The sequence below is a fragment of the Dermacentor variabilis genome, chromosome 6, assembly GCF_050947875.1.
Source record: "Dermacentor variabilis isolate Ectoservices chromosome 6, ASM5094787v1, whole genome shotgun sequence".
Classification (NCBI taxonomy): Eukaryota; Metazoa; Arthropoda; class Arachnida; order Ixodida; family Ixodidae; genus Dermacentor; species Dermacentor variabilis.
The window spans coordinates 106,429,809-106,452,547 of NC_134573.1; the positions used below are offsets into that span (position 1 = coordinate 106,429,809).

The 22,739-nt window shown below is 47.8% G+C and overlaps 1 protein-coding gene across 1 annotated transcript in view; it reads left to right on the top strand.

Moving 5' to 3' along the window:
- The first annotated feature begins 2,302 nt into the window (after positions 1-2,302).
- Positions 2,303-22,739, top strand: part of LOC142586253 (prickle planar cell polarity protein 3-like) — a 55,096-nt gene continuing 34,659 nt past the window's right edge. Inside the window, exon 1 of the mRNA XM_075697502.1 lies at positions 2,303-2,405. Coding sequence (XP_075553617.1) covers positions 2,303-2,405 — 103 coding nt within the window. The remainder of the gene's footprint in view (positions 2,406-22,739) is intronic.

Here is a 22,739-nt window from a genome sequence, read left to right on the forward strand (position 1 = left end):
AGGGCGCAGCGACTACGCGCCCCGCATCGGACGCGGTGAGCGTCGAGCAACGCAGCGTTCGGCGCGACAACGAATCGCTTGCCTGAGCAAGCGACGCACGCCTGAGCCTTAGAAACAGCTCGTTTCTAAGGCAACACCGCGTTCACTAGAGGCGCTTTTGTACCGCTTTGAAGCATCGAACTCGTGGCTCAGTGGTAACGTCTCCGTCTCACACTCTGGAGACCCTGGTTCGATTCCCACCCAGCCCATCTTGGAAGTTGCTTTTTATTTATGAAGTGCCTGCCGTGATTTATCGCTCACGGCCAACGCCGCGGACGCCGACGCCGACACCGACACCGACGCCGACGACACCGGCTTTTCTGCGACACGAGCTCCTTAACGCTATCGCGTTAAAATAATAAGTAATTAACTATTTATAGCAACGCAAGCATGCGTCGAGTGTCCCGCAGTAAAGCGGCACGTTATCAGTAACTTCGAAATGCGACGTTTGCACGCTGGTACGGGGAAAGTAACTTACCGTGAACTCTCACCGGCCGACTGATTTACGGCTTACCTGTGGAAGCCCCCGGTTTCTACGCTGTAGCATTTGGCTTGCCCTCGTAGAAAGTAGGTGGTGGTGGTGGTGGTGAGGCTGGTACACAGGTGGGGTCAACCTGGACGATTGTGCGGTAATTTCTCCGCCTGAGCGTCTCGTTCTGTGTCGTAATACGTCACAATGAGACATTCAGTCCATTCTTTCGCGGAATTCTCAGTAAACATGCGCGACCCTTCCCTGCAAACTATTCATGGTACTTCTGGCAAAATAACTGTTCTTTGCGTTCACTAGAAAACTATGCTGTCAACAAGCATCTTCGTTTCAGAACAAAAGCGCTTCCAGGACCAGATGAAGTGCTCCATATGAGTCATTCCATTGCACTCAGTGCAACTAGAGTGCAGCCTTGTCTGCTGTCTGCATTGTTAGATGGGGGCAGCGTCGGCTGTGTAGAGCTCTGTTTTTGTGAAGGGCGAGGTGTCCCTTTCAGTACACAGTCACTGGCTGTCTCTCCTTACTCGTTTTTGCTGGGGGGGGGGGGGTGGTATCATAGAGCGGTTGCAAACATGTACTTTCGGCTGATCAATCTCCCTTCTATATAAACTAAGCAGCTATGAGTGATAGCAACTAATTGAAAAAAAAAGCTGATGGATATGAAAAACATGAAAAAGGAAACACAAAAGAAAAGTATATATAGTGGTGGTTGTAATGTGCGCTAAAACGTGATGCTGGAAAAGAAAAAGAAAAAAGAAACTTCGTACGCATGTATGTTCGCACTTTGTTTCGGCATAAGCAGTGTGCGTTTACTTTTGTTTGTGTGTTTGTGTGTGTGAGTTGAACCAACAGGAATTTTCGAACAACCTTGTACCAGTTCTGTTACGGGAACGGTTAACGGGAACGGGAACGGTTCTTGGTTACGGGAAGATAACGATAGTTGAGGCAACATTACAAAAAAAAGAAAGAAAAAGAAAACAGGATGAAGAAGAAAAAAAAGACAAAACAGAAAATATATGCCTTACGTTATCTGGCACGCCTTGAGGTCTGGCTTTCAGCTGTAGCACCTTGTAAAGATGTCGTTCGGGTGGAAGACATACGCGTAATCGCGAACTTGCAGCACGCTCTTGCTTTCCTTTGAGCAACATGCTGCCAATTGACCCTAACGAGAATATTTTTCATATTATAGATATAAACAACAAAAAAGTAGTCGCTGACTGCGCCAAACAGTTCCATATCTATGTGCCGCTTCACATGACGAACGCTTACATGATCAATGAACAAGGTTGGTTTCACTTGAACGCCATCCTGCAATGTGTTGTCACTTTATGCCGCTGCACGTGGGCGAATTCATCATAAACTTTAATTTCGTTTCCCAGGTTTCGATTTGCATGTTACAAGAAGCGGCCATGTTACAAGCAGTCATGATGTTACAAGGAACCGTGGTCATACAGGGACATCCTGATAGTTAGCGTATAACTACTTAGCGTAGTATAAAAATTAACAATTCGACTCTGCGCGCATGAGTAACGAGTGAGGTGTTACAGCGGGAGCCACGAAGGCACGAAATGGAGTTGCACACCCATAATACAAAATGTCAGCCTAATAGAGCTACCTTCGAGTCGCTGAAAATGGCAGCTGTACATGCTTTCCGCTTTACGCCGGGAGCCCTACGAACACCAGCGCTACAAGTCCGCGAGATCCTTCATCGCCTCGTCGAGCAAGGACACGATGTCACATTTCAGTGGCTCCCTAGCTCCTGTGGTATAATGGGTAATGAACGTGCCGAAGAAGCTGCTCGATCTGCTCATGAAGGCGGCGTGCAGGAACCAATCCATCTGTCAAGAACAGATGCAGCAGAGCAACTTCGAGTACTTGCGTATGACGCCTTACAATCGTTGTGTAACAAACCAAGTTTCCAGCAACACACGTCTACATCGACTGGACCCCTGTCTGCAGCTTCAGCCTCCACCTGGACTATCCCGACCCGAGCCAACGGTACATTACCGATTGTGGCTTGGCGTCGCATTCACGAAGTCGTTTGCTTTCCGCATCGGAGGGGAGGACAGTGCTGCGTGTGACCACTGCGGCGACGAGGAAACTGTCGAGCACGTTCTTTGTCATTGTACCCGATACAGTGCGCACAGGCAGTCACTGGCGACCGCGCCGACCTATACGGTTGTCACACCACGAGACAGTGAAGACACTCTTGAAATTTTTACGTTCGAGTGGCATATAGGAGAGACTAATTCTCATAGACGTTCACGACGTTGCCGACATTTTTTTTCATTTCTTTTCTTTTTCTGTCCCCTGTTCTTTCGGTCCTTCATTTGCCCGTCCCCCAGTGCAAGGTAGCAAAGAAGAATCTCATCCGGTTGCCCTTCCTGCCTATCCCATCCTGTTTATCTAGCTCTCTCTATCGGTCTAATATAGCGTTTATAAATGTTGTCACTGATCACACAGGTGAGTTTCTTCCAGACCCTTGACTGTAACGTACACTCTGTGACGAAATCACAAAATCCAGTAGGAAAATGAGGGAGCGCCAAATTCGGTTGCATAGGCGTTCATAGGTCAATTTGTTCAATGCGACATATTAACTGTACGGAAAACGTGAGCTTGCGCCATACTGTTAAATGGGCACTAAGGATAAAAAAAAAGGTGTTTCAGACGTGTGATTAAAGTGCCCTTCTACATTAGTCCCTCCCCTCCCCCAAAAGAAATAAAGAAGTATAATAAAAGAAAGCCATTCTCGCCTCGAGAGTAGACTCGGTAAGGCATAAAATACGGAAAAAACAAAGATTGCTGTTGACGAAGCTTTTGAAACACTTGCAGCAGTTCGCCGTGACGTCACGCATTTTCAAGGCTGCGCGATCTGGTCTACTTAAGTTTTCATCGGTAAAGATGAACTACACTTTGTTCTAGAAGAGCCAAACTTAGTGTGTTTCAAGAACTTTTATTAAAAGAAAGATTACTTTAACATTTGTGACGTCACGCTGACGCACCGGCCCTGGGGTTTCGGCGCGAAATTCGAGAAATTGAACTTTGGCCTTCGTTGTCACTTCTAATAATCAACCTATTACTGCTAAATGAGCGTGAATAGAGTTATACAAGAACGCTCTGTCTGTATAAACTGATCTAGTGTTCAAGCAAGACTGACGCGTTGATCGAGTCTTCGACGGGGACTACTCTCTGATATAAAAGTTCCTTACTAGAATTAGTTCTACAATCGGTTACTTTAACGGATCACTGTGAGAACTCTTGGTCCTTGGCTTAACATGCACCTCTATGACGACCACGACTTGCTGCTTGGCCAGAACACAAACAACTCCGCTTGCGAATTTGTATTAGCGATTATAGCGACAATTTTTTTACCGCTTATCAACGGGTCAGCGCTTCCAAGGATTAGCGCAGGGGCTGCGCTTCCACCATTGCTGCGTGTCATGTACTCGGGGTTTTTGAATTTTGAAATCTAAATTTCATCATTGCGCGGACATTTTCGGGCGAACGCAGTCTGTATAGCGTACTCCAACGTTCGGGACATTCAAAGTGTCTAGTGGCTCTGGAGCACAACGACGAGCTGGCAGCGCGAACGTTTCCTACAAGCTACGCTGTCGATAATCCCAGATAAGACCGTAGATAATCCAAGCACAGGCGAGAAGATAACTTTCTTCGCTATTTTACATCCACGTGTCACAAAGGCTCAAATTCCACCCACTGCGTTCGTCCCGACATTCCTTGCAATGACACGGGGAAGTGCTGCTTGCTTGGCCAGTTGGTTCATGCTGACAGTTGAGAAAACCAGCGCAATAAGTTTACACGCAAACACGATAGAAAGAAGACACCACAACGCTGGACTATCAACTGACATATATTTGAAAAGATGGATCAACCCTCGAACATCAAACCGCCGACGCATGCGTAATGCTCTTAGCAAGGTACATAGTCTTTAAATTGATGAACACGCCATTTTGCCCTAACTACCTCATCTTTGAAATCCCTTTGAAGTGTGGTAAGGTCTATATTGGCCAAACAGGCCGATGCATCAATGACCGGATGCGCGAGCATTGTGCGTTGACCACTTCTCAAGGAGCTGGTCACCTGACTTTTCATTGTCGTCATTGTCGTCCGCGTGACTGTGCATCGCGTTTCGAAAATGTGACGATTTTTGGCGGGGGCAGGACCCGAACCGAAAGAAAATACTTTAAGCGTTTTATATCAATATACAAGTATAGAAGTATACAAGGGAAATGCATCCGTGTTCCTTCTATCTCTCTGAGTGACAAAGAGATAGCTTTTTTAAAAGGTTGAGTATAAAGCTGAGGCAGTCAGGGCAAAATGGTATGTTCATACATTTAAAGAATGTTTACCTTGCTAAGAGCATTGCGCATGCGTCAGCGATTCGGTGCTCGACGGTTGATCCGTGCTTTCAAATATATGTCAGTTGCTAGTCCATCGTTGCGGTGTTTTCTTTCTGTCGTGTTTGCGTCTCAATTTTCTTTTCGCTGGTTTTCTCAAATGTGGACACGGGGGGAAATGAAGGAAACGGGAAGAGGGGAATTCCATAGTACGAGAAAACGACGATGAAGGAGAACAGCGGGCCTAAGGTCACCGGAACGAGGAAGCGAAGCAGCAATATGAGGAGAAAGAGGAGGAGGACCGCACACAGGAGGGCGCGAGCGCCAAGGAAAGAAAGAGAAAATGTCCCGGGACAAAAAGGGCCCGGGTCCGGCGCATTGATGGTGGTGGTCCGGGACGCGTGGGAAGCCAAGGCGGAGGGGCGTGTTCCGTGGGAAGCGAGGCAGGCGGGGCAGTTGGCGGGGCAGAAAGGGGGGGGGGGGGGGCGGTGAAGCGTAGTGTGCAAGCGGTGTGGTCGCGGAGCGCCGGAGAGCCCGAACGACGAAGACGCGACCCGGGTCTGCGCACCGACGGACGGTTTTCGCCGCCGCCGCCGGTCGGTGACGCGCGCTCTCAGAGCGCGCACCCGCGCAGAGTGTCAAGCCGAGAAGAGGGACCCCGAACACCACAGCGCCGTCGACGACGGCTGCGTGTGGTGCTGTGTCACCGTCACCGGCGTCGTGACTGTGTTCCAAACTTTGCGTCAGTCACGTGCCCTCGCCCTGTTGCTGTTCCGTCGGGCGTTGCGGCCGCGAGTCATGCAGCCGAGACCGCGAACCGCAGCGACCAGTGGCAGTGCCGGGGCAACGAGCGCCACCGGCGCGGGTTCTAGGCCGCGGCCCAAGGTTGTGGCGAGCACGCAGACGCCGGAAAGGAGGAGGTAAAAAAAAAGCCCCCCTCCCCCCCCCCCCCCCACCCCGAGAGCCAACTTACTCCCCCCTCTCCAACTTTCTGAACTTTCTCCTTTGAGCATCCTCCCCCACGCTTAGAGCCTTATTCCTTCTCAAGGAGAGTGTGTTGGGAAGCTATTTGGTAACACATATTTTTGGGAACCTACTCCTTCTGCGCTCTTCACTCAATAACCTTTCTCTCTCTCCCGCCCACCTTTGAAGCATGCGTGCAATGAAAGCAGTCTCATTCCTGGATGCGAAATTCACTGGACTTCCGCACACGCAGCCTTTGGGAAACAGGTAGTTTGCTCTTAAAAGCCTGTTTTCGTTTTTTTTTTAAACTTTGACGCATGCACATATGAGCAGATACGATCACCGGCTTTGATATTTCACGCTTTTTTATCGTTCATTCGTTTCTTTAGAGCTGCGTTTTTCTTAGCTTCCTGTCTCCCATGCGGTGGTACCGGGAATATCGCATACGGCTTTGGGCCAAGTTCGTGACGAAACGCTTGCGTCACGCGGTCCGTGCCTGATTTGTGGCAGGAACGTCACCTGTTGGTGCTGCAATCCTTCTCCTTTCTTTTCCGAGTGTTGTCAATCGTGCTGGGTGGGGGGGTTGGGGGTTGGGGAGGTAACTTCCTCGACCGCTTCAGCGCGCACATGCGATTGTGAAACGCCGGCCCCACGCCGGCAAAACCGCGCGCCTATCGAACACCTCAGTGTCGCGTGGCTTTCGACGGTTGCGCCCTCGAAGGATGCGTGCAATGGTCGTGAAACGGTTACGTCTGTCGATGACGAGTAGTTGACTGTAACTTGCTGCCAAAGCGCGCGTAGTTCTTTTCGGTGCGTATAGCGCGGTAGTATAGTAAAACACTGCTTCGCACTTTTTTTTTTGCCTGCACCAGATGTGTGTTACTTATGCATCGCGCATATGTATTACCTAACTTAACAAAGCGAAAAGACGGGGAATGCGGGAGATGGAAATTCAAGACGATGAGCAAAACGTGAACAAGGTGAATGCAGGAGCCAATGTTTCGACAAGTGGACTTGTCTTCTTCAAGGCGACGTATGCAACGTAATGAAAAAATTCCATCGAATCAGTTCTAATTTCTATGGCACGGAACGTAAAGAGAGAAATTTAACGAAATAACTTCTCATTTGCATGCAGCTCCGGCGTCACAATTACTGCAAGGACTGCTGTCCTGTTTGTCCAGTAGACTGATTGACGTCGTTATGCTGCCGAGACAACAGCAAAGGGCGGTTTGGAGACGACAGCGAACGTACGCGAGAATTACAAATCTTCGGAAGTATCTCAAGTAGCTGTACGGCACTTGAATACCGACCTGTCACGCGTGATTGATTGCTAACAAAATCGCACCACACCGGTCTCTCCTTCGCTTCCTGGCGGTGCCTGTGGCGCGAATGTTGTGAGAAGCATGGACTCCAAGCTCGCGCAGCGCACTTATTCTCGGAAGCCATGCGAAACAAAGATCTTATCTTCTGCATAGCATCGTAGCGGCGGCTCGTTTCTCTGCTGACCGCACAGTATCGCGCTGGAAAGCCTGCGTTAAGGATCCGTTAGCAAGCGCAGCTACTGCATAATTGTGAATCGATGCAGTGTTATTGAACCTAGATTTTTTGGCGCGTGTGAACAAGATGTGTACCGTAGACACCCGGCGCCTTTGTCTATTAAGAGCCGAATTGATGGTTTAGGCAAGTTGGTTATGCATTTCGATGTGGTTTTTTTGCGCTGGAAGACGAAGACAAAGAAAAGTGGGGTACAGGACACACCAAACGCTTCGCGATTCCTGTATCCCCCTTTCTTTGTCCGTGTCTTCTAGAGCAAAGACCAATTCTTAAAGAGGAAGCTTTAGCTCGGGTGTTCCTATCTAAATACATGTAAAAGGACAATTCTTTTTTCTCGGCAACCACTGCACCAAATTTGACGAGGTTTGTTGCATATAAAAGAAAAACTTAAAATATTGTGACTGTTGGTTTCGAATTTTTGAGTTAGGTCGTCAATTTTTTCTTAAGAATTGGCAAAAATTGAAAATTTTCAGAAGACGAAACTATCAAGTTTACAACTCTGTAACTCAACAATGAAAAATGATAATGCAATTCTGTGAATTGGATCTAATAGTACATCTAAAGCGGACAAAATTGATATGTTACACGTGAACATTAAGAAATTAAGTAATATGGAAATACAGCTTTTGCAGAACCTCTGTAACCAACGTAACAAATTCATGCAATATGTAAAATGACATATCGAAGGATCTAATGAATGCCGTTTACAGAACCACGCTATCTGTTCTTGATGCAGAGCTACGAATTTGCAAACTTCGTGCTTCTATATTTTTCAAACTGCTGAATATTTGAAAATCGTTTTAACAAAAATCAGGCCCGAAATCGAAATTCTGCTTCCAATAGTCGCTAGAATTTAACTTTCTCTCTCAAATGCAACAAATTTTATTAAAATCAATCGAGGAGTTATCGCAGAAAAATGTTTTTGCGTTTTACATGTATTTTAATAGGCCGCGTCGGAGTTGGGCTCGAGCTAAAGCTTCCTCTTAAGAACAGTTGCAACTGTTACTTCGCCAGAAGCTGATATCCAAAATAAAAAAGGGAAGATTCTTGCGAAATGCGAACAAATGTTCAGAATACCTGCCAAATTACGATAGCTTTTTCACATTCTTGAGTGTTTACTTGAGCGGAACAGTGTATTTGCCACATTGAGAAGAAACATTGAAAACGCTATAGGAGAACACCTACGCCACTGCGCTGCATGATAGCAGTGAAGCTTCATTTGTCATTCGTCACAACAACGAGAAACTATACACCGAATTCTTGTGCTACCGAACAAGAGCTACTATTCATGCACTTATTTCTTCTCTATCTCCCGTTTTGTTCTTTACTATTATTGCTGTCATTGTTTATTTTACGGTTGCGTTGTGGGCTCACATAAGCAGGCTGTGTACCCGCAGTCTTGCGGGTAGGGTTCGATAACCGGCCGATTGGAGACATTAGTTATGGAATACGTTTGACTAAACGCTAATCTAAGTGAAAGCGCCCTGCAGCTGTTTCTTAGGTAAGACATCACAAGCGGAGACGCTGACTAGAATGAAAGAAAGAAGGGAAAAGGCGCTGCTGATGAAGTTGTACCATCACTTCTGCGGCTGCACTTACGCATAAATAGCGGTTGTAATGTTAACAGACAGGAGAAAAAGGAAGGAGTAGTGTTGGCAACGAACTGCTACTTGTTGCATAAAAAGAGCATGCATGCATGATGTCGCTAAAGCATCATCACGTGCACCCTATCGGGGCCCGGCTCAGATATCGTATGCCCTCTTATATCTTTTACTCATTATTTGTATATGGAAGTGATACCTGGTGGCACAGATTTCAAATCTCCCTAAGGATAATACTAAACGCTAACGGAATTTTCGAATTGTCCTTGAAGACCCCTCTTTATTTTCTTTAATGGGGCCCTGTTTATATCCGCGTTCTCTTTCTAAACTTGGCAGTAATTCTTGCGCCTTAAGTATTCGTTAGCGTGCAAACGTTTGAAATTGCTGCCAGTCTTTTACCCTTCTGCCTTGGAACTTATTCTCCTTCTCGACACGCATGGACATTGGGGATAGATGGCCGTTCACGCGGTTTTATTTCAGCGCTGTGAAAGATTCGTCGTGAGGTCACCAAGTATGACGACTCAGTTTAAAATTATTCTGCACGAGCAGAATAAATTGTCATAATGGTAGTCCTTATTTGCGGTGGTGGAAATTTCTGGTACAATTTAGGGAAGAAGCGAAATTTATTGTAATGCATATGCATAGACTGATTTAGGGTGTTTGATATCTCACAGCAGCACAGCGGCTACGGTACACACCGTAGTGGGGGGGGGGGGAATAATTCGCCGGAATAATTTTGAGCCGTGGAGATAATTTAGCGTCCGCGAGTGGTAGGCAGGCGAACGTTCTTGCATTCCGCCTGATCGGAACCTGGACGTCGCGGCCTTGTATCGAACCTCTTGGTCGCCATCCATCGATTTGATTCGCCCTAATAGGTTCGCTGTAAGGGATGAACTACAAAACAGATCAAGGTTAGAACGCTGTACGCAGAGTCTTCTGCTGAAGAACACAGAAGGCATACAGAGACCCCAAGGAAAAACCTTGGTGGCCGGCCTCGTGCCTGCAGTGTCAATTTGTGGCACACGTATGACGAGCAGCGCCGACGACCGCGGCCAGCAGATATACGAGACCAATGCCGGACACGCTAGCAGCTGCTGTTGCAGCTGCCTGTAACGCCGGAGCTCGTATCCAGAAAGGGAAGCCGTAGCCAAGCAAAGAACATAACGAACCGAAGAACCCGATCACAAAGCGCGGCACGAGAACGGAGCACGAAAGAGACGTCTAGGCGACGTGTAGGGCAGCCGCGCCCAGGAAATCATGGTGACCCCCATATTGTGCGCGTTTACTGCTCGTATTCTTTTTTACGGCCGTGCCGTCTCTCCCCCCTCGGTGCTGTTCCTCTTTCACTCGCCCCTTGTTGCGTGCATTATTTTTTACGACGTGCCTATGTCGGGGACACCGGCGAAAACGGGAGACCTGCTGCCGTCCTTCTCAGTGCGCATGCGCTTGCGCTTCTCGAGCTTAACGTCTTTTGTCTTTTGCGCTCCGCCTCGCGGTCTCGCGCTGTAGCCCTGTTACGTTCCGACAGCCCGCGGTCGTGAATAAGTGACCAAGGGCGGTCGTGCGGTCTGCGACGTTTTGCGGAATGCACGGCAGTCCAGGGACGGACGGCTTGTGACCAGATGCGAAAGCAGAATCAATGCCTGTCTTCAGGGGCTCTGATTCTCACGTTCCCTATACGTGCTAGCTGTAGCGTCACCTTTGTTGGAGACTCGTACATTATCGATATCGTCGGCTGACTACGTGCAGGACACTCTGGCGGCATCCTTCCCCAGCAATGAGCCGCTTGAAGGCAAATGAGATTGTGTATTTCGTTGGCCTACTTTCATAAGGTACGTTAGTACAAAAGGGGGCTATCGGGGATAGGCCCATCGTCGCTGGAGGTTGTCAGCTCGTGTGCATTGGTGATGAGCTCGTCGGCATTTGCCACTGTGAGACTGGCTGCCTAAATTGCGTCGGAGCCCTTGACGCCTTTCTGCCGACGCAGGTCTGTGAAAGAGGGAAATAAAAGTGATAGCAGAAAGAAAATAAAGAAACGAAGGAAGAGGAGGAGGAGAAGAAAAGAAAATGAGAAAGCATGGATGTTAACCAGAAAACCGTCTGGTCGGCTGCAGAAAAACTCCAAAATACATATAGGATCGCTTTCGTATACATAGGACCTGCTGGAGAGCAACTGTTGGTGAGCTGGGTATTCTAAACGTGCTTTACGCGTCACTATAGTATTTAATTCCTGCGAACCTATTAGAGCGTAAGATTAAAGGGCACCCCACCTGGTTCTGCCATGTAAAACAAAGCAGCCTGTTGTTTCGATTATTACGGAAATTTTTATGGTTGAGGTTCTCTGCGTCTCCCTCGACGGTGCTTTACAGCTTATACAGGGAGTCCCACCTATCATGCACCAAGATTTAAAAATATGGAAAGGCCACTTAGCTGGACAGAACCAAGATAACGTTGTTTGCCGTCGCTTGGAGATACACAGATTATTATTTTTCTGCATACCGCCTAATTACATAGTTAGTGTTAATTAACTAATCAACTTCTCAAATATTATATTTACATGAAAATCGTCAATGAGAATATTGTAGAGCAACTTGAAAAACTCCCGGTATAGCTATATGTTGCTCATTACATGCTACATAAAAGTTTTTTCCCGAGCTTGCAAGAAGCCCTCGAATGCACGCAAAGTACCCCCATAGTCCAGTCGCACAGAAATGTTGCCTGTATTCGCGGGCTTCTTTCACGCTCAGAAAAAACACTTATATGTAGCACGTATTGAGCAACGGATAGCTGTACTGGGAATTTTTCATGTTGCTCTACAATCTTCTCATTGACAATTTTTATCTAATTATACTATTTTAGAAGTTAATTAATTGATTAACATTAACTGTGTAATTAAGTTGAATGCAAATTAAAGTAATCTGAGTATCTCCAAGCGACAGCAAACTACGTTACCTTGGTTCTGTCCAGCTACGTGGCCTTTCTGTATATTTAAGTCTTGTTGCATGATAGTTGGGACACCCTGCTTGGCGTATAACAAAAATTTCCGGCACACTTTATAAGGCACCTTTTAGTGGGTTTCTGCTGCTGTGTTTTTGAGTTAAGCTAACTTAGGTGCGAGCGCAGCGTAGAACACCTGAGCGTCGACAAAGTCATGTAGTGCACACTCGAGAACTAGCGGACAGCTTTCTGTGACCATGAAAGGAAAGCTACGGAGGCAAAGCGCGCACAAGTGAGAGCGCTTCTGAAAGAAGTTCCGCAGTTTAATGCACAGTAGTTTAGGCCGGGGACGAGAAAACCTAAAGACGTTAGTGGCAACAGTTAAATAAGACGGAACACACCACTGAGAGTAAAGGTTTGCTCATTTTGCGGCTTTTCTCTTCAGCGTATGGGCAAACGCGAAACCTTCGCACTTGGAAGCTGCGTCGATTCAGCGTCTCTTCCGAGACACCGAAAGCGCTGTCGAACGCTGCCGGAGTATACCCGGCGGGGGGACACGTGCGCAGCAACCACGCTCCCGTGTATATCTTTCCCTTCGTAGCAACGGAATGTCGTCCGCGAGTGCACCTGCCTTTGTCGCACAAGTTATTGGCTACGTGTCTCTCTGGAGGGCGTATTAAGCACGAGGATTCTGCTGTGCGAGTCAGCCTCTTGCGCGTCTTCTGTGGTGGCACTCAACGTCGAAACCGAAGTCTCCCTCAGTTGTCCAGGCCCGTTTCCTTCAAGGCGCGCGCGGAATGTTTTCTACGCTCTTTTCTAGTTCTTGTATGAAATGTGCGAAAGCAAATAAGAATGAGAGAGAGTCGCAGAGAATCGGTACGGCGGGTGGTATGGGTCCTGGGGCTATTCACATAATGCGACAAGGAAGGGGTAACGCACTACAACCTGAATGTTTACAAACCTTCGGACACTATAGAGCCGCAATTGTGCTTCTTCCGCGTTGTCTTGACCTTCGCTTCCATGGGTCGGAAGATTGTCCGGTATACCGAATCTCGCCCTTAGATTGCCTTCCCTGAGGATATTTCGCACAAGCCCTCGACAAAGAAGGTTGATTGCTCTTTATCGCGGACGCACAGGCCTCTTGGTGCTTTCGGTGATAGCAGTTCGTAAAGAAACATCCGTAAGGAATTGCAGTGACCGTCCATAGCCGCATCAGAAACGTGAACACTGGGTACTGACCTTGTAACGAGAAGAAAAAATATATGAAATAAACACATCAACGATACATCTCGACATTAAACCTAAAGGCCAAATAGAGAGCAACGGTAACTGGAAGGGAGACAAATGCTTTGTGCGTGATTTGTGTGTGTACGTAAGTAACGTGCGTCGCTGTAGCCGGTAGCCGTTGCCGCGGCGCCAGTTTTATTGGGTGACCCAGTCTCACTTGAGTGGAGGGCTGGCTTAACGTCTTCCAGTCGTTCGGGTATCGGCCTTGTATCTTGGAGGCCGATGGTCGCTTTATTGCCGGCAGGGAGATAAGCTAAAGCCGATCGACTTCTTTTTTTTTTTCGGGGGAGGGGGGAGGGAGGGAAGCATGGATGTCATCCTTCTTTCGCTCAGAAAGGGTATTTTGCTATTTTTCTTTGTTCTGTTATTTGCTTTTTTTTCTTCTCTATTTTCACTTAAAAGAGGAAGCGTGCAAGCGAATCCTCGTGTATCGAAGTGGCGCCGGCGACTCTTCCTAACATAAGCAAATAACATGAAACCACGCCATTGATAGCAGTGCACTTTGATCTGCACAACGTGAGGCTCAAAAGGAGTTCGTGCTACGGCTGGAATGGCCTGAATGTATGTCATCAATACTGCGCGAATCTCTTGCTCAAAGTAGCGCTTGCACGGTGGCTCTTTTTCATTAGAACCATCGACTGACGCAATTATGCGCAACTATTTTGTGTGCGGATAAACTGTTACGTCCAGCTGTGCTCCTGGGCTTGTTACGACGTCCAGTATGTCCCCCTCCGGGCAGTTCTCAATCAGTTGAACATCAAGGCTGTTTTCAGAAGCCTAGATTATCAAAGCTATAGGATATTTGCGTTGCGGGCTTTTTTTTTTCTTGCACATTATACAGTTTTGCAAGAGCCCCAGTAGCCACGCTATTGAAGCTCGCTTTGAAGCTTGGCGCAAAACCTTCGCCGCATTAGCCACAGTGCCAATGGTATTGCTAACGATAGACGCCGTCTAAATGTGATTATTCTTCAGGAAACACAAGGGAGATCGACAAAACGGTTTTACCGCGACTGGATAAAAATATGAATTGGAATATGCGCATGCTCAACATGTTCAGTTAGTGCGCCTCAATAAATGGTGCTGCATCGGTTTGTTAGTGTACATCTATGTGGATGCGGATACTCGGGGCCACCATGAAACACAAACGCACAACGCCTGGCCAACAACATCAGTGCAACACAAACCTAGTTTCTAATTTTGTCCCGGCTTTTTTTCTTTCCTTCTCTCTTTTTTTATTTGAGCTGTCCTTGCGTATTCGGGTAATCGGCTTATTTTTGTCGCCTGGTTAGCGGTGACCACCATGCGGCGTGCTGGAGAAATGAGAAGCACTCAAGAGTATACTCGCGGCCCTTGGATACAGTGCTAAGGAAGTTGTGATTTACCGGCTCTTGGTTGGGCGTGACCCCGATCGCCATAATGTCGTGAAACAGCACGGAGAAGTGGCTTCTGCATGGGCGACCCGCTGTTAAGAGACCGAAGCTCCGAAAGCGCTGTGCCCTAACGCAAACCGGCGCCGGTGACACCGTGGGGAGAAAGTAACGAGCGCGCTAAGCCTGTCGCTTCCGGACGTCTTGTATATTATAGCTTCCGTAATGACGAGGTTTTCTCCCTACGCTGCGTCCGTATTACTCATTTAGCGCTTCAATTTCGAAAGTCGTGTCCGCTGCGACGGTACAGAGAGCCTCCTATTTCTCCCCGTTACTTCTGCTTTGGACGGGCGTAACCGTCAGCGTCAGAGGTTGCGTCACAGCCGTGTCGAAGCATACGCTCGTGAAAGTAACAGAACACAAGGGGTTATTAAGTAAGTGGCAGGGGAGACAGCGTGTTGGAGCATTGATCAGGTAGCCAGGCCCGGCGAACGCCGGTGCAAACTTTCCTTTTGCTGCATGCATGTCATTCGGGCGATCTTTCCAAGCCAGACGATGTTCGCTCGTCTAATACGCGAGGATGTCGGGGATGTGGAGCACCGCGCTCGCCTGTGTTTCACGTCGGGACAGGCGCACCCCTGGCTGTTGTATGAGCTTAATGGAGATGAAATCTGCCCAGTCCTGCCGTTGCGAGCTGGCGGACGTCGCTTTGGAGGCTGCGAAAGACCCGCGGACAGCCGAAGGCGCGCCTCTCGAACTATACAGGTGACGGTGTCTGGACGCTACGCTGGGTGGATCGCATTCGAAAAATGGGGCCAAAACTTTTCGAAGAAAGCGCGTATTCTGGTGGATATCCTTGTGAGAGCTTCGAAGGGCAGCGTTGCAGGAGGCATACGGCAATGCAGCGGCCATGGTCGATATTTGTCAGCCCGCGAGGCACAGAGCGCGATGCCCTCTTGTATATATCTATACAGCGCCCGCAAGGTCGGTCAACGGGTTCTTTTCTTCAACTAATTAATCGTTAATGTTGTTTGAGTGGTCAGCATTGTGTGTGTTTCATGAACGGGAGGCGGCTGTGAAGTAAGAAAAAGGGGAAGTAAATATTTGAAAGCGATGCCATGTAAACTGGCAGAGTAACAGAGTAAATGATTCGGGCGAGTTGGAACAGTCCTGTCGTGATGGCGGTCAGCGCACTGCTCAATACAACGGTCAAAGCGAAGGGCAAAAAAAAAAGCAAAAAAAAGAAGATAGCGAGGACGAATCATAGCCCTGCTTTCTTTAAGAATTAAGTATTTACAACACCTATGGGGGAGCGTTGCTCTACAGGTGTTCGCGTACAAGGCCTCGTGTGTTGTGCGATATAGTATACGGCGGCTAACTCTAACGTTTGCATTCAGCAAGCACATAAGTCTTTGTTTTATGACAGTGCAGACTGAATTCCATGAAAAGCCTGTCCCGTTTGGCTACTCGCACCTGAAAGCGCTCGCGCGTGCGCATGTATACATATGTAATAAAGCTTAACTACAAACATGCCTTCATACACTCCATATACAGGATGCGTCTGCTAAATTTAGCCTGAGATTAAAGATATGCGAATGCCACGTAGCTGGACAGAAACAAGAAGCCCGCAAATTCATGTGAAGTGCCTCGAGTGGCCAATCGCGCGGCAATTTTGGCGTTCATTTGAGGGATTCTTTCACGCTAGGAAAGCAACAATTGCATGTGTAGCACGTATTGAGCAACAGACAACTGTATCGGGAGTTTTTCATGTCGCTCTACAATTTTCTCATAAACACATCTAATCTAATTATAATATTTGAGAACGTGATTAATTAATTAGGGCTAACCATCGAATTAGGTGGAACGAAGAAAAAATAATGTGAGTATCTCCAAGCGACGGCAAATAACATTACCTCGGTTCTGTGCAGCTACGTGGCATTCGCATATTTTTAAATTCCGGCTAAAGTTAGCTGGGACGCCCTGTTTAAACCCACACAGACCCGCGAAATGTGATGCACAAAATGGAACAGTGCACTCAGGCATTTGCCTAATGCCATTTGTGTGCGTGAAAATAAGGAGACAAAAACAATGCAGAAACGGCGACTAAGCCTGATATTCCAGTTACTGAAGCACGCAGTTTTCATACATGTTTTAGGGTGCATGCCGTGCCTCACTGAGATGACGCCGGCACGCATTGGGCGTTCGCCTCGCATATTCTGTCCCTATACCTCTCTCGTTGGAGCTGAGCGATATCCTCGATCGCACGCGCACCGAGTGTCTGCACGGGCCTCTTCGGTAATTTCTGTAGCGCGTCCGTGTGAGCCCATCTCTATGCCTAGCCGTTCCGTGTGCCTTAAGTCCGCGTGGCTATCAAGAGAGCACGTGCATTACTCTTTCCTGTCTGATACGCAAGCTTCACCCGGTGCCTGTGCAGCTAATGGAGGTGCGTGCTTGCCGTCCTGGAGGCGAACGTTACGGATAGCGCCGTATATATAGAGAGCCCTGAAAGCAACAGGAGCAGGAAAAGAGCGGGCCATCTCCGATGGAGCACGTGTACATTTATTACCCCCCCCCTCCCCCGGGCGCTGACCTTAGAACGAAGTTTTTATCATGGGCGATGTTCGTGCATTTGCTGGAAATGTCAATTAGGCTCACGTTGAAGCATACTCTTTCGGCTCGTAGGCCACGGCTGCGTGGGCTACTTACTAAATTAATGCAGCCTCATAGTTGGCGGCTTCTATAGCCTCGTTGTAGCATCCTACAGCGCAATCTCCACTTAGCATCCACTTAGCAATCCGGATGAACATCATTTTTCTGCCGTTGTCAGGAAACAAAGAACAAATTATGAATCCCAAGTATAAATTTTTACAATGCGCTATTTCGCCGCTATTTCTTCGCGCTATTTTATTTTTGTTCTCAATTAGCTAATGAATGTTGCCGGGAACGAAGCAGACAGTTAAATTTAGGAGACCAGTTGAAGAGATTGCAAACACGTGCCTCCTACGTTTCATTCATACATGAACTGAAGTCCTATAAGCGAGGAATATTACAGCAAAAAAAAAAAAAGAATTCTGATTAACATGGAAAGACGAAAACGAACCGAATCGTGAATGAAGCGATGGCAAACTTTTAAACGCGAGGTTGAAAAATAATCAAGACGAATGAAATAAAATTCGAACACATGCGCACTAAGTACAAAGTAAAAAAAACGCATAAATAAGATACATATAATATACGGTATCAATATTTTCAAGCTTGCATGAAACAAGCACACAACGCATAATGACCACATTGCAATGCCTCGAGAAGGCCTCTGTCCAATATTAGCCTGTAAAGAGAGGGCAAGACTCCTCGTTATCTTAATATTTAGTGTGAAAAAAGAATATTGAAATACACTATTCTGCCTAATTAAGGCCGTATTGATAAGCCCTTAAGTACGTGTAACCTCGAACTAACGTACTTTTAATTATATTGGTAGGTTTAGCGTTCGCAAAGGATAGGAGCGCACGAGCAAACCGGGTTATATACGCTATTTCGCCGACTGCATGAAATTCCAAGCATGCGTGCTTGGAAAATTACGTAGTTGGTTGATCGGAATTGCATCATCCACACACAGTCACAAACTCAGGAATGCGCTTTGTACAGAAAACAGGAACGCCGTGGCGACACGGAGCTGGAAACGCACGCTTTGATTACCATGCAGTCCTCCCCAGCATCGAGAAGTTGCCTCGTGTGTATTAGGCTTCGGAATTGTGAACGAAAGGCCGTATCGCGGCCACGGTTACTCGTTTCTTCGATGATGGTCCCTTCAAAAGCTACCCGGTCCGCCTTCATCCTGCAGACAAGTTCGGCGCCATTGCACCACGAGAATTGAGATGTCTTGCTGCTTATTGCGCGCATATAGTCTTATGCTTTGTGGAGCGCGCTTTTGCTGGAGTTCTCGTGGAGCCGTTCGAAGGGCGGGTAACCTTCGTGCAAAGCGAAGGTACGCCCGTGAGCAAAAGTATCTTTGTCCGTGAATGCAACCTGACATTAAAGACTGCAGTCCAAACTTGGCATTCCGAACGTTCGAGTGCACTCGTGATATTCCGTTTAGGCGTGTTAATTGTGGTCCGTATGCTTTTGGCCACGGGTGTACGTCTTTCCACGTTTATTTTTTTTTTCTTCTGCCGACATTCAGAGCAATGCTGATGCTATTGAAGACCTTCCCTGTTTTCCATTACTCCACACACATTGTGTGTAAAGAGAGAAGGAAACGTAAGGCAGAGAGGTAAACCACGTGCACCTCCGATTTGCTGCCCTATGCTAGGGGGTAGCGTAGGGTAGCAAATTGTTACGGGATAAAATGAAATACAGGACACTAAAGTACTTATACCTTGGTTACATGCCTCACAAGCCCAGAAAGCGATACGTTCACTATTGCTGTTCATGAAGTCGACAGATGTGCACCGCCAGACGAAGCGGTGCCCACAGGGTTTAAGTTACACAAACAGATTTGTATCTGGTTGCACCTATTACTGCGATAGCAAATATATGAACACTCCAGGTGCATTTTTGCCGTCGCCGAGGGCGCCGCCGCCGTCGTGGTGTTCCGTACAAAGTCCAATGGCAATAACATCGTCACCGTGTGTCGTATGCTGTAAATAGCGAGCGAAATCACGCGAGGGAAGCCGATGGTCGCTGCTCAATCTAGCGCACGCGACGGAGGAAAGCGGAGAGCAGACGCGCCGTCTTGCACAGCGCGAAAGGCCGTGGGGGTATGGGAGGGAGCCAGCAAGTGCCTGCTTCGTGACCGCGCGCAAGGGGAACTGACGATCGCGGCTCAGTCTCTCGCGCCATGGGGAGGAATGTGGGGCGGCAACGCGGGAGAGAGATGGGGTGGCGTTATACTCGTTAACGATTGCGTACTTTGCAAGGTAGTGTGCGGTCGCGCGCGCCTTATCTGGAAAGGGATCTGCAGGCGGCTCACACCTTTGTGCGGGCTGTGTTCTTGCCGCTCTTGCGTTGAAGGGACAGCACGAAGGTCACTTGGCTCGCTCCTGCCGCTCTTGCTCACACCAGCGTTGTGACAGCGGGTGTCCGTGCTCACCAAGTGTGATGTGTTCATGGGGACTATAACGTAAAACTATTCCAAACTTTTCTATTCCAATTCTGCAATCAGCCCTCCGCGATCGGTCAAAAACTTTTTTGGACCTCCCCCATTTCACCTGTCTGTCACGCGACGTTATGAAAACCCCGATAGCTCCCCATGTGATATAACGTGTACACACGGACTATGCATGATTTGACCGAACAAAAAAAGTACTTATTTCCTATTCGACGCCTCTTCGCCGTTAGCCCTCGGCTATTGGTCAAAAGGTTTCGGATTGCGCCCACTTCACCTGCCTCTCACGCGACGTCACAAAACGGCAAAAACTCGCCGCGTCAAAGTGATGTGTACGCGATAAAGATGTATTAATATGCCGAACAAACGGAATTTTCTTCTGAATAGCCGCAGGCTGCCCCGTTCCGAAAGGAATAAAAGATGTCTGCCGCCGATCGCTCAGGCACTGGCTACTCGCACCTGTCGGAGAGCATGGGTTTATTTGCGTGTAATAAAGCTTTTTGCATGGCCGTGTAACGTTTTCGAGCACTTTCGGCACGTTTACGACCTCGTTCTGCCAACTATTCCTTGCTGAGGATCCGTTTTAGCGTCATTCTTAAACTTCCGTTGCATGCCGCCGCCATTGTTGACGGAGCCACCTCAAGCTAAGTAAAGGAAAGCGGACCAATCGCAGACGCCGGTACCACCCTCTTCGTCCGGTTACCGATTTTCAATGCTGTGGCTAGGTCTTTTCGAATCCCTCTCCACTTGAGCGTGCTCCTCGCCTCTTGTGAGCCAATTAGATAAGAGAAGCCGCTCAGTGTAGGCAATGTTATGCGTTTTTCATGCAAACAAAAGTGACCTCCTATGAACGAGGAGAGCGTTTGATTGGTCTGTTCAGACAACCCTGCGGGTGACCGCCCGATGCTTGCGTCGGCGGTTACGCAATTTTGACGTCAGGATATTGGAATAAAAACATATTGTAATAGTTTTACGTTATAGGGCCCCATGTTGGCTTGCGCGCGCTGACACCATGCTTGTTAATTAAGTCACTAAGCGAGTGTTTCCAAGTTGATAGGGCCGATAAATATATTATCCTTACTTCGTATAGCTGTCCACTAATTTGCTATCGAAACGGATGCTTCGCCTTTCGGTCGAAACTGCGGCTTTTTTTTATTCTTTCTGCGGCCATCGATTTACCGCAGGTTCAGCGGGCTATTTCAGCGAACAATGTTACAATGAAGGTGCTGAGTGCGCGGACACAGCGACGAGGACACATTTCTCATATTTATGTTTTAAATCGTATTGCTGGGTTCTTATGGTCAGAGAAAGGACCGAAGCAGCTTTACAGCATTTGGCAAAGCCCTGCCTTTGTATGCCGAGTTGAAGTCGTCTATACGAAGTTCCTGGTTTCGAGCTGCGCCTGCGTGAAATGGCCATACCGTGGCACACTAATTTTTTCTTGATATGGTAAAAACGATATGTTGGCGCAGAAACAGGGCGCCGGCTACGCCCTTTCTTATGGAGGTTGAACTAGCCGAAGCTGTCTTCAGCTATAGTTTCCAGCGTTTCGTGATGTGCGTAGGCCAAAACGATGTCGGCATCCATAGGGCCGAAATAGCTTAAGCATAAAGCCAAATCGTATCGGCGTATGTGGCCCAGCTGCGTTTGTGGCCAGATGTGTCAAAACCTGTGATGGATGATGGTTTAATGCATTGCGATCTAGGCAAACAACGGCAGCGCGGCCGCTGCGCCCTATGCCTTGACGACGCGTGCGCCGTACAGACTGGAGACGGAATCGTTGACGCCGCCGTAGACACGTTCACGCCGGAACGTCAAAGAGGGACCTTGAAGACTCTATGATCGACACATTTGAATGAATGAATGAATGAATGAATTTATTTCCATAAATATGCAAGTTTATGGAGGATATAAGGAAAAAAGTTACAAAAGAGCAACTTGACTAGTCCTTAATCCTTCTCGTGACAGCAGCAGCAGAAAACAAGCACACGGCAAAAAAAAAAGGGAGGGTAAGAGAGAAAGAACAAAAGAAAAACAAAAACGTTCTCATACAAGTGTACATACAGCAGATAGCAATAGAAAAAATACATAACTCAATAAAAAGAAGCCTACTTATACAGAGATTAAAGGCTAATAGGCACCAAAGTAATTTATTAACTTTGGGTGTATCCTCCTGGTGTACTCCAATCCCCTCGTCATTGCGGGTGTCTTTAACGTCGATGTGTCTCGACCCGACGGAAAGTGGTTCTTGGCGTTTCGCTTGGAAAGGTGTTCGGCCTTCAAGGTTACACCAAGACCAATGCATCCGTGACGCGCCATCGGTCGCGCGTAGACACAACGTTCGCTAAGAACATCTGTAGTGTCGTCACAGAGCCCATGGCCGTCTATCATAGGGACCATAAAGCCATAATACTGTGTCCACGAGATAAATGCAAATACAAATAAACACAACTACGTGCATATTTTTATTATATATATCTTTTATTTTCGTTTTTTTGTAGTTATATGCAGCTCCGCTGACCATCCACCTTCACAGAGTGGAATGGCTCTGAATTTTTTTACATATGGCGCTTTCGCGCGCCAGTCCTCTTGTATCTGCAACATAAACATAAAACGTACAGCTCATATGACATACACATATAGCATACTGTACATATATGGCCAACGTGCACATGCGGGTTGTATATACAGGGTGTCCCAACTATCGTGTACCATGCTTTAAAAATATGCAAGTGCCACGTAGCTCCACAGAACCGTCGCTTGGAGACGGTCTGAGTGGTCTCCGATCTCAGGCCATTAGCGGCGGTTTCTGCCCATGACATGGCGTCTCATGCTGAGGCCATTCTAAAAGGATGTGCGTCTTTGTGCTCCCATTCGCAGTCACGCTGTTGGCTAACAGTGACCCAGGGCGCAAAGCGCGAACGTGTTATACGATCGACAGACCCGCTAGACAGCGTCGCTGTGTCCTCGGGCCGCGATTTCGGAGCCCAGTCCATGTTTCTTCGTATACTTGTTCCGATTTCCGTGCGAGTAACGACGCGCTTG